Genomic DNA, 12,691 nt, shown 5'->3' on the forward strand with positions numbered 1-12,691 from the left:
TCATTTAGAGATGAATAATGACCATATTTAGGTCATTTTTCCAAAGCACTGAGAGACTCAGAGATGGCAATAGAGATAATATTTTGAAAGGACAGTGCATGGTCGTTGAGCACACACTGTTTGCTTGGATGCTGAGGATTTGGGAGGGTGTAAGTGACCCAACTTGGTGTTTTAACTATCCCCAGAGAAGACAGCAGTGCAGACCTCCCTAGGACCACTGGCTACCGGTTCTTCATCTGTTTCTTACTCTTTAATGTTGGGGCACACCTTAGAAGGCTTACGGGTTAGGGGCAGGGGAGTGTTCTGCTCTGCTTTGGCTGAGCATGGAGAAACTAGTTGAGAACACCAATGTGGTATTGATGCAGCCCAAGCAGGTTCACCTGGCTCCTTCCTGGGCAGGCTTGCTTCCCCTGATAGGACTCACTAGGTGAGTCCCTTAGATATGTTTGTCTTGTTGCCACACTGCCTATCTCTGGTTGACAGGGGTGTCCTTCCACAAAAGGACTTCAGAAGCCAGTGAGGAGGCCTCTTGGTCTGGCCAATTGTTCTCAGAAGCAGAAAGGCAAGAGTTACATTATCTCTCAGCTCTAGGGGAGATGGAGATGGAAGGCATTAAGCACTATATCTGTTAGCTGGTGACCCCATTCATAGTTACAGACACTGCTTAGGTGTGTGTATGTGGCGGGGTGGGGGAGTAGCATGACCCGTGGTGGCTGGAATAAGGGTTGAAGGGTTGAAGGTCAGGATTTGCTTGCCTTTGGAAGTGCCAGCCTTCTACCAGAGCTAATTGCAGGGTCAGGTGACAATGTGGGTGTCACAGGAGATGTCTCATGTGGGTGTCTCATGTGGAGATAGCCCCATACCACCTTTGGAAACTCCATCAACCATTATGTTCTCAGGGAGCATCCTGAATACAGCAGCACTTCTATTTCAGGGAGATGGGTTTTGATTGCAAGTAACAGAATCCAAGAGGGAGCTGACTGACTCCAGGCAAGTCTGCACCCAGGGGTTCAGATTTGTGTCCTTGGGATTCTGACTCTTTCTCCATCTGTTTGGGATTTTATTCTCAGGTAGACTTTCTCCAGGGAAGAGGGTCTACTAGAGCTTCAGGCTTATATTCTTTACCCCCAAATCTGAAATGGAGAAAGACTCTCTCCCACTCAGTTCCAGATAAATGTCTCTGATAGGACCTGTATAGACAGATGGGAAGACGCTCTGGCTGAGTGAGAGCACCAGCATAGCTATGATACACAGACTGTGAAGACAGCTTCAAAGTCCACGAGGAAGGGAGGTAGGAGAGTCTGGGACTTCACAGGGTGTTGACAACAGAAGGGCAGAGTTGGGCATCACTTGTCAGTCCATGTCAATGGAAAGCTTTGAGACAGGAATTGGCCTGCTGAGAGCAGCACTCAAGGAGCTGTCCCCTGTTGGGGTGAGATTAGTGGAAGGGTACAGAGGAAGAGACCAGTTCACTCAGGACATATTTACGGTCAGTCTACTGGGCTCCAGGAACCCACTGTCCCTAGGATCCAGACAGACAAGTCTCCTTTTCTCATGGAGCTTAAAATTTAGTGAGTTCCAGTTGATCCATTCAAGGAACACTGGTGGATGCAAAAACTGTTAGTCATCAGGTGGTTGGGAGATAGGCTGTTCATATGGTCTCAGTCTTACCCCAAGGTGGTGTATTGAGCACAAAGGGAAGTGGTAACCTTCAGGGGAGCCATCTACCCTCCCCACCTCATCCTGAGTGGACCTAGGTCATCATCAAATTGGGATTTTCTGATGTGAGGCCATTCCAGCAGAAATTCTTAACAGAAATATTTAAATACCATCTAATCATGGAGAAACAGGTAAATCTGGAATGTAGAGCATTTTGTAAGACAGCCTGGTTTACACAAAATTAAATGTCACTAAAAAACAATTTTCAAAGGACAGGGGAGTGCTACTTGTAGATTAAAAGAGTCTAAAGAAGGGATTGGCAAAGTATCACTCATGGGTTCGTTCAGCCTAATGCCTGTTCTTGTAGTTAAGGTTTTATTGGAACACAGACACACCCATTATGTTACATATTGTCTACAGCTACTTTTGAATTACAGCTGCAGAATTGAGTAGTTTCAACCTAGATTCTGAGGCCTGCAATGCCTAAAATATTAACTATCTGTCCCTATACAGAAAAGTTTCCTGACCTCTGGATTAAAGCCATACAATAGGCATCTGCAGAGTATGACCTTCATTGAGTTCCTGGATTAGGGTGGGGGAGATGAGAACATCAATAAACAATTCCAGGACCACTGTGGAGACATTTAAATAGGGACAGCATGTGAGATTATGTCACTGAATTGATGTTAATTCTTTGAAGTGTGACAATGGTATTGTGATTACATTGCACAATGTCTTGGTTCTTATGGGGTGAATGCTCAGACATTTAAAGGTCATGTTGTGTTTTGATGTCTACAACTTGTGTGTAAATGGTTTAGTCATATATATAATGAAAGAAGAAAAGGAAAAGAGAAAAAGAACATGTGGAGATAAAACAGATGTGCCAAATGTTAATAATAGATCAGTTTACGTGAAAGGCATATGGGTATTTATTACACACTTGGCATTTCCCTGAGTTTTTGAAGAGTTTTCAAAGCAAAAGTTAATTTTTAAAATGCGAAAATCAAGGGGGTTCATTCAGAGACCCTTCTGAGTAGTCCAGGTGTTATCTTCCCTACAGGCCCTGTTGTGACCCTCACGCCTGCCCCTGTGTGTGCCACCTGCCAGGAATGAATTCCCTTCCAGTAGAGACAGCCTGCTCCGCACATAGGGGGCGCTGTCTCGCTGGCAGGCGGCTCCAGCTGGGTCTTCCCTCTAAACTGGGCGCTTTGCTTGTTGTCTCTTACACAGTAATTCCATCAAGCTGGTGAATCTGCTCTCCATATTTATCAGCACGTGGTTGACTGCAGCCGGCTTCATCCATTTGGTAAGTGTCCTTGAAGGCCCTTCAGCTCTGGCTGGCCCGGAATAAGCCTCTCGTGGAGTCATTTTATTACCTGGAATTTTCTTTCGCTGAAGGGAAACTTCAGCTCAGTTATAGACAGAAAAGGAGGAAGCAACCGCACAGTTGACTGGGTTTCCAACCTGTTTACCCTAAACTAGTTCCAAATGGTGAGTGATGTTCACTCTATTAACCTGCATTTTCAGCCCACCAATACTGCAGCGGGGACTTTCCTAGATTTTCATTCTGTCTGCAATAACCCCATAAGGCCACAAGATGGCAGTGCTTCCACAACAAACGCCCAGAGAAAGTCTGGGGACGAGGTTGGAAGTTTGACCCACATCTCTTTATAAACAACAAATTCATATCCCTCAATTTCTCTCCACTTTCCCCTTACAAAAGGCTGCCTTTTGATTCTTTTGCTTGATTACTTGTCAAGTTATTTTGTACTTCAAAAATGTTAATTCTTTTATATTAATGGCTCTTTGAAAACCTCCTATTATTAAGTGAAGCTCTTCTCACCTTCCCAAGACAAGCCACCACCACCCCCTTTTTTAGAGAGCATGACTATTGTTGGAAGCACATTTCAGACAAACAAGAAGGAGCCTCATCAAACTGTGAAACGTTGACTAGAGGCGACCTTCCTTCGAGGAGCCTCATTTGCTCATTTGCCCAAGGAATCTGAGGATGAATCTGGTTATCCACCACTTGGGACCTGTAATTACCAGGCAAAGGAAGCTGGGATGGAAGTGGGGGCAGCTGGCAGGCACCAGATCTCAGGAGGCTCACCAGCCCTCTGTGGTGATGGGACCCTTGGCCAGTCTCACCCTTCATTACTCTAATTCTTGTTGTAACCAAGTGCCAAAATCACAGATGTGGAAGCAGGAGTTGTCTTTAAGAAGTCAGTGACTCCTTGTTACTATTACGTGTTACATGCAATGCTTTCTGGTTTACCAGGCAACATCATGAAAATGGCATGTAGAGGAGAATTTTTGATGTATGGAGGAAGCTAGGTCTTGGGAACATTTTGCAGAGATCGGGGAGGGGAATGCTGCTGGGGGAGGGGAGTGCTGCTTATCTCAATGCCTGGTTCTTAGTAATGCAGAGTTGGTATCTGAGTAGAAATGGCCTTATCCTGGCTCCCTCCCTCCTGGGAGTACCTAAAGTACCTCTCTAGGCCACCTCACAGCCTTATTGGCCCATCAGATGTGATAGGAGGACTGGAAAGTGCCTTGTCAAGTCTAAAGCAATCCTGCTTCACCTGTTCAGTGAAGTATAGCCCTCTGCTGGTCTCCCCCACAACTGCAGTGATTTGTGAGGAGATCAGAAACCCTATGGTCCACAAAGCTGAAAGTACTTACTCTCTGGCCCTTGACAGAAAGAGTTTGCAGACCCTTAGTCAAAAGAGTTGTGCAAATGCAAATTGTTCCCATGAGTTCAGTCTTGGTGCTCCTCAGGAAGTTCCTGCAGACTTAAGGGCAGAACCACTGTTGACATTTTACAAAGGAGGCAGGATCAGACTCCAGAGATGCTGTTTGGGGTCCCAGCAGAAGATCTGAAGGAGTGGGAGCCACAGGGCATATCCTTGGCCATAGCGATGAAATGAGGCATCCTCTGTGGAGGGTCTACTATGTCTGCAGGGAAGCGAGAGCCAGGTCCTTGGAGGCTTAGCAAGGAAAGGTCAGGAAAAGGCTCTCTGGCTCTTCCCTTGAAAAGAGCACTGTATGACAGGGCCAGAGGCAATGTCCCATTTCAGTTGGCTTCAAACCTTTAACAATGAGAATAAAAATGGACTGAGGATGTTTTTGCCTATTTCTGTTTCTGTTTCTCTCTGCCCTCGTCAGACAGGAGGGATCTTCCATTGCTTCGCCTAGTCTTCTTTGCTATCTGCTCAGGGTTCTGAGCCCTCACATACATAGTTCAGCAAGGGAAGCAAACATCTTTGTTGAGGGCAGTGAGCTTCAGCCAGCAGCCTGCCAGAGCTTTGGGCTTCCTGGTTCATTGTATATACTGTGTGTGTGTGTGTGTGTGTGTGTGTGTGATGTTTTTATTTTTTCTCCCTTTTCCCTTTACTTCAGGTGGAGAATTCAGGGGACCCATGGGAAAATTTCCAAAACAACCAGGCTCTTACATACTGGGAATGTGTCTACTTACTCATGGTCACAATGTCCACTGTTGGTTATGGGGATGTTTATGCAAAAACCACGCTTGGGCGCCTCTTCATGGTCTTCTTCATCCTCGGGGGACTGGTAAAAACTCTTTATTATGATGTTGATTTTTATGGTCATTAATATTTTCTATTATCTACTTCCTTAAGGCTTTGTATTTTTATACTGTGTTTCTGAGTTAGAACCAAGTGACTGCCTTAGTGTTATAATCAGAATGGATTTTAGATTTAATCCAAACACCAAGATGATGTCTCTGTAAATTTTTTTGGTATGTTTTGCTTGGTCCACAGACCCAGGCACATTGCCTTGCCAGGGATAGCCATTTAGCCAGGAGCAAACCTAAATCAAATTGTCTTAAGAAAGGGATGCTGTTAATAAGTGAGTGCACCTGTCCTTAGGAATAGAATTCAACAGCTGATAGTCTGCAAGGACAGTTGCTGTCACCCAACCCTGATAGATGCTGTGGATACTCTGTAGAGAGTTTGCGGTTTCAGGAGCTCCATTTCCCCCTTTATGTTCCTTCCTGAACTTCCAACAAACACTGTGGCTGGTGCCTACCCTAAAAAGAAGGGAACTCACATCAGAGAAGGAAGAGTGCTTGGTCTTGTCATGGGTACATTATCAGAAATTAGAGCACAGTTTTGTCAATAACCTGCTCTATCTTGCAGCAACACCTGGGATGGTTTTCCTCCCATTCATAAATCAGGAAGTCTTACTCTATGATCTCCTGTTCTGAAGTAAAGCATCTCCTTATGGTAGCACTTTGATACACACTAATGGTTGCTGCAATTTGTTTTCCAAAGTGGATTTAATTTAATGATTTAAGTTTTAACTTTTGCTAAATATGAAGTGAGTGATTCAAATTTTGTTTCACATGCAGCTTTCATGTATGTACACTGCACACACATGTATATAAGTGATGCATACGCACATCTCTGTATGCATAGAGCATACACATTTTAAAAAATGTATGCCAATGTGTGTGTGTGTGTCTGTACATCAGCATGGCATTTCTGCAGTCTCCCCAAGGTCCCATAGATAAGGACACCCTTTATCCAGCCACAGGGGTATGTTTGTTGGACAAAACATGGCAGATTTGTGTTTCTCCTTGCTATCCTTTCCTCTCATGTGATTCCCTAAATTTACCTTTTTTTGCCTTTTTTAGTGACTTTGTTTTGAATGACAGAATTTATTCTTTTTAAACCTTTTGGTGTTTCTTGTATTTAATCACTCTTCAGGGCACCGATTCTCCTTTGAATTTTAATTAAAAAAAGAAGGGTCTTGCAAGAACGCCTGCGTGTCTGTGCGTGTGCGCATGCGCGTGGGAGTGAATTCAGTTCCAGCTTCAAACCTCCCTTTACCTACTTTTTTCTTTTTCAGGAAGAGGAGCTAGCTGTCAGCTTGTCTGTTCCTGTCTCCTTTGTATTTTTCTTGGCTGGAATGTCTTTTTTGCTCCCTCCCCCTTGCCCCAGTTGTGCAGGTTGGCTTGTGTTTGTTGAGTCCTGTGTGTTTTCAAGATCTTGTCCTTTTTTGTCCTTTTATTTTTTGTTATGACCCAACAACATGTGAGTAGACTTTCTCAGGCCAAACCCTTTTGTGTTTTCAGATCTCAATACCCCCCCTTCTGAAGAGGTCACCCCCTTTCTCGGGCCTGTCTTTTTAGTCTCTCTTCTGTCTCCCCTCTTCTCCTCAGGCCATGTTTGCCAGCTACGTCCCTGAAATCATAGAGTTAATAGGAAACCGCAAGAAATACGGGGGCTCCTATAGCGCGGTTAGTGGAAGAAAGTAAGTACGCCAAGAGGTTTTGCTGCTCCGCGGCGGTAGAATCCTCTCTGCATGCCATTTTTTGTTTTGGCTCTTGTTCTTTGTTTCATGCATGTAGGCAATGTTTGCCCGCTACGTGCCCGAAATTGCTGCTCTCATCCTGAATCGGAATAAATTCGGCGGGACTTTTAACAAACATGGAGGCAGAAAGTAAGTCAGTGACATCAGAGAAGATGTGGTTGAGTGACTTTCCAGAGTCCCTGGGGCGGTGACCTTGAATCCTGCCCCTCCCCAACCGACCTGGTGCTTCTGTGAGGGAAAATCCGCAAGGTGCAGGGGTGTGACGTCACAGGTTACCCGAGGCAGGTGTCTTCTTGCTCCTGTCGACTCCCAAGGCCTTGTTTCTGTTCTGAGATGCCAAGAGGCATAGTGGATTTATCACGAAAGGGGACCATATATACAAGGGTCTTATTTTCTGTTCTGAGTCCAAGCTCATGTATTTGTCACAAGAACTGGCTATGTAATTCAATTCTGGTTCCTGCCCCTTTGGCAATGCCATCTTATTATTTTTTGTTAATGCAGCGATAATGTGGGATGAAACTCTGGCAGGGACGCAAGATACAGGTTATCTTGCCTACTGCAAAGGCCCTATGGCCACCAGGAAACCAGTTCTTCTCTGCAGGCAGGAAGACCCCATCTCATCCTCAAAGATCTTACTACTCAGTTGAGACTCCTTGTGGGTATGACATTATGGTGTCAGGGCATTACTGGATACTCCTGATGACTCTTAGGAACTATTTCAGTTTGTGCTTGGGTCACTTACCAATATCCATGTCAATGTACAGGTCCAATATCCACCAGAAGTTCTACTCTACTAAGTGACAGGACTTCATTTTCTTGGTTTTCTACCAGAGCATCTTCTTAGAGAAGACTGTTGAGGGGAGATTCAACTCACAGCAGCCATTCTTCCTTTATTTATTTATTTATTTTTTAAGATTTTTGGGTGGCACTTAGTTTTGTTTTTAATTTATATATGTGACCTACATGGAGTAAAATGTGCATATCTTTAATGTGCTGCTTGAGGAATTTGGGCCTCAGTACACACCAGTCGCTGCTCCAGCATCTAGATCAAGATACCAAAAATTATCAGGGCTCATGGCCATTTCCATTCAGGGAGGTTCTTAGAATGGAACTGTTTTGTGTGTGTATTTTTGTTTTTCTTCTCTATTTTTCAATTATTAGCTTATTTTGATCTTTTAAGAAAAATAAAGTCTGGCCATAAGCATCGATTTTTTCCCTCCATGGTTGTGTCCTCCCATCTTGACAGTCAGCCACGCAGGATGGAGCAGACCCTTCTCTCTGTCGGTGATTCCAACACATGCTGAGCTCAGGTGTTCAGTACTCCGTTCAGAAAATGAGGAGGTGGACAAAAAAGGGGCTCATTTTCTTGAAGTACCCACAGGACACCAGTTTCCTTTCAAAGGCACAAAGGACAGTGGGCGAAAGGAGGCCAGTTGGCGACTTCTCCGTGGAGGCAGACATCCCGCCATCTTCCTTCTAATGGGTCCCTCCTCCCCCTATTATCTTAACAGCCCTGGACGAGGTTAGAACCAAGCTGTTCTGATTTCTGGGCCATCAGTTGGATCCAAAAGGCCAAATAAGTCCAGAGATTCCCCTTGGCCATTTATCCCATGCCAAGAGGAAAGCAGCCTCTCGATTCTATTTGCCTTTAAGACGCGGACCCCGTGGCAATAAAGCAGAAGGCACTGTGACGACCTGGGGCCCTTTTTATGGCCTCCCCCTCCCACTGTCTCTGCCAGCATTTCCTTATCACTGCCTCTGAAGACGCCAATACAATCAATTGCTCTGAAGCTTAGGTGTAGAGAATATTTCTTGACTCTGACTACAGGTGGAAGTTTTATTTATTTTTTTTTCCCAAAAAAACCAGTGTACCTGGTCCAAGGTGGGTGGGCTGGTGGCAGCTTTTGTTGCTGGGTGGCCCAGATGAGGCCCTGAGACCTGTGCTTGCTCACCAGCCTGTGGTCTGATCTGGTCAGCTTTTTTGCCTTGATGTTTCTCCCCAGACCCCCACTTGCTGATGACCTTAGGTCACAGACTTCCTGCAGTTTGGTTCTGGCTCTGTAATCTTTTATCACCCCTTTTAGCTTGGTTTCTCTCTCTCTCTCTCTCTCTCTCTCTCTCTCTCTCTCTCCCCCCCCCCCATCCCCCCTCTCTCCCCCTTCTCCTATTATGAAAATACACTTTGCTTTTAATGTCCTCTTTGGGTCTCCAGTGTCTCCTAGCCCTGTGGACTGAGAGTCCACCTTGTCATCGACACCGGGGCTGTTCACTTTACTTTGCACATTGTTTCCTGGTTCAAAAGCTAATTACTAAGTAGTTTAAAGAAGCCCTTTGGTCACTTAGATCTTTCATCAGAAAGTATAAGCTTGGGAAAGGAACGGTAATAAAGGGCCATTAGCACCCTTTGTTTGATGTTGTTTTTCCAGTCAGTAGAACAAGATTGATGAAATGTTATGTTTGGCCAAAATTTGAGTTTTCATTTGGAATTCAGTGTTGAGAGAATGGGCTGTCAGAATCAATAAGTTTTCTTTCGCTTGGGATATGGGCATGTGGTAGTAATTAGCAATGTAAGGTCTTTAGTTGAGCAACCAAGCATGGATTCTGGCAGCAAACATAATGAGAAACTACAGTTGTTCTATTTCTAACGTCAAAAAGTTTCCAGATAAAATTGAATGCATTTGCAAAAGGAAAGCAGCTAAACTTTGTTGAAAGATAGAGTTCAGGCTCTTAAAATAGCATGCGGATCGCTGAGGTTTTGCGAATGCAAAAATATATATGCTCTATCCATGGACACACTTGCATGTACCCTTCTTGCCAGGACTGAATCAAATGAATGCCCAGAGAGTCATTCAAACATATATGTAGTTAAGGGATGTATTTAACTGTGCATATTTCCTTCAGAAATTACCTCTCTAACAATACATTAACTTGTCAGAGAACTCTAGGTAACTGGTGATCCAAAACTACAGAGATGCAAAACTTTGTAATTCCAAGATTATTTAAAGTAAGAAATAAAAAAAAAATCCCCCCAAAAATACAGGCAGAGAAGCATGGGCTTTGTTTATATAACACCCACTTTCAGGATTTTAGAGAGTAAGAAGATTTCATTGGTACTTCCTTTCCAACTTAATCAGTGTGTTTAACAAAGCGTGACTTTTCACGCAACAACCCTAAAGCATCCTTGCCATCCGTGTGGGATCAAGGGCCTCCAACATTTTCATCACCTCCCACAGGACCTCTGTCTAGCTGTAGATGTGGTTGCACATGCACATGTGTGTCAAATGGCATCTAATTTATCTTATGATGATACATTAGTGCTCCTAAGAATGGGGACTTGAGTGACAACCTCAAAGCATTCGATGAGTGTCTAAAGCAAGTGGTTTCTCCAAACTTGGGGTACTGGGGACAATAAGCCTCTTGGACTGAGACACTAAGTCTTATTAAGAAGAGTAGCCCTCCCAAGGCTATTGCCTTCTCCTCTTTCCCTTCCAGAGGTCAAAGCTGCTCAGGGATGGGTGAGGGGCAGCAAGGTGCCCATGGCCTTGGGTCCCCAGCTTACTCTCTTTCTTCCCCCAGCCCCTTGCAGTTTTCCCCAGAGGTTTCCTCCCTGAGTGTGATTCATTTCTACTTCTGGTTAGTTTATGAGTACTGACAAGGTTGTGGACTGAGGTCACATGGCCAAGGGCCACGGAAAATAATTGGCCACAGAGAGCAATCCACGTGCTGTAACCTGCTGGGTGGAGATGGTCCAGCTGGGGAGCCCTCAGGGCCTGCGTTTACCAGGATGAGGCTTCGGTGCCCCCAAATTGGGACAGTTCTAGGCCAGGTGTTTGGGACATAGAGAATGGGATGGGTTTGAATGGCTCTACTGATCTTTGTATTCAAACTCTGAGAGGACACACAGAGAGGAATGAGTCATAAAGACAAGGAGCACACAAAGGGGGGCAGGAAAGAGAGTAATTAATGTGGGGAAGGGTCTCCAGGATGAGATTGCCACACCCCCATCCTGGTTTGAGGAATAGTTTTCACCCGCAAACCCTAATTCAGGAAAACCCTCCCTGATGCTCAGGCTGTCGGTAGGTATATTCAAATCCAGTGCCATTTTATGCAAGATTTCAGATGCAGAGGTGACCATACTTCCTCTCAGGCTCTGATCTCTCCGAGCTGTACACTCCAACCTATCATGAGAGGGCCTCCTGAAGATCCTCGCTGGTCTCCTTGTGGGGTCCTTATTGAACTGTGTTTTTGCTTTGATAAGAAACGAGCTGTTCATCTCACTCAGATCTTTTTCTTCCTCTCGAAAACCACGTTCATTCTTCCCCTGCCCGGCTGGTCTGGTTCAACGTGAACTCCCACTCAGTTTTCTGCACCACACTCAAGTTTTGTGTGCTGTGGTTCTAGATCAAATTTTTAAAGGACTTGGAATCATCAAGGCTCCACTGAGCCAGGACATGGATTATCTCTTTACAAAGACTCCTTGAATCTACCCCTGCATGGTCACCCCTGCCTTAGAGTTAATATGAGTCATGCCTCACGTTGATCCATGCCACATGTTTATTGAGTATTGGTCCATGCTGGGCATGGGGGTTGGATGGATTTCTGTAAACCTATAAAAATGCCACAACTCTCTTTCTCTCTGTTGAGCTATTTGGCCACCTAAGTGGTTGGGAAGTTTGACCTCACAGATTATCTCGATTAAACCTCTCCTGCTTCCTGGAGGCAACAGTATTCCTACAGTCCTGTTTCCATCTCTGCTTTCTGAGAAGACATGGCCTCCAGCGCCTGGAAATAGGATTCCACTGATTCATGTGGCGCTGACCCAGGCTGATACCATGGGCTCCCTTCCTTTCCTGTTTATGTGTGTCTCCGGCAACCATCACTCTCACTTCTCTGAGGGCTGCAAAGGGCGGACTGCTCTTGTGAGGGATGTTTCCTATAAGATGTCATTTACGATTCCTCTATCACAGACATTGCTCTGGTTGAAATGTGACCGAAGCTTTGCATTTTACACAATCTTTGATCCCTTGTCAAGTAAAGCCATTCAGTGCTTCTGGCCCACGTGACTCCCAGGCAATGTCCTTTGGATTCCTAGATTTTAAAAGCCATAAATTAGCAAATCATCAACATATCACCAGGAAGGATCATCTGGTAGCGATTCTAGTCAGAAGGAAACACAGGCCCCAATAACTGATCTTCACAGAGATATGAAGAACTGTAGACAGACAGATACAGTAAATAGGAAGACAAATAGATAATTCGAGTTGACAGGCCATCTTGGACTGATTAAGCATTCTGCTTTGATTAGCATTAAACTTTGGGGGAATGAAGGAAAAAAATGTGATTGCCCTAATACTTTGGGAAAATGACCCTACTCCTGAAACCCGGCACTGAGAGGCAAGAGAGAGGAGACATTTGTCATTGGACACTGAGTCATAATGGGAAGTGCCAGGTATCCCTTTTTAGCGGGAGGGGTCTTTGTGGGTGTGGATGTGGCATTTCTTTCTTGGCATCTGCTTCAGATTCTTCAGCCCCTTTCAAACTTGAAACTCTATCAAAAGAGACTTGGATGCATATTAAATCAATTTCCTGATAATACTGATGGAATGAAGTCCTGCCCCCCTCCGTGTTCCCGCTGTCTCTCTTGCCTTCCACATACTTATCAAAATGTTCCAGCTATTGTTCTGAAAACAAGAATAGA

General features: G+C 44.8%; 1 protein-coding gene across 35 annotated transcripts in view; it reads left to right on the forward strand.

The window, feature by feature from the left end:
• Kcnma1 (potassium calcium-activated channel subfamily M alpha 1) overlaps positions 1–12,691 on the forward strand; it is a 708,132-nt gene that overhangs the window by 483,262 nt on the left and 212,179 nt on the right. For 33 of the 35 annotated variants that reach the window (XM_078039502.1, XM_078039518.1, XM_078039529.1 and 30 more), the window contains 3 exons: positions 2,890–2,965; positions 5,059–5,229; positions 6,842–6,933. In XM_078039502.1, the coding sequence (XP_077895628.1) occupies positions 2,890–2,965; positions 5,059–5,229; positions 6,842–6,933 (339 nt within the window). Of the gene's footprint in view, positions 1–2,889; positions 2,966–5,058; positions 5,230–6,841; positions 6,934–7,030; positions 7,123–12,691 lie in introns of all 35 variants that reach the window. The other 2 variants (XM_078039512.1, XM_040272886.2) reach the window with 1 other exon arrangement.

The sequence above is a fragment of the Ictidomys tridecemlineatus genome, chromosome 1 (genome assembly GCF_052094955.1).
Source record: "Ictidomys tridecemlineatus isolate mIctTri1 chromosome 1, mIctTri1.hap1, whole genome shotgun sequence".
In the NCBI taxonomy this organism is placed as follows: domain Eukaryota; kingdom Metazoa; phylum Chordata; class Mammalia; order Rodentia; family Sciuridae; genus Ictidomys; species Ictidomys tridecemlineatus.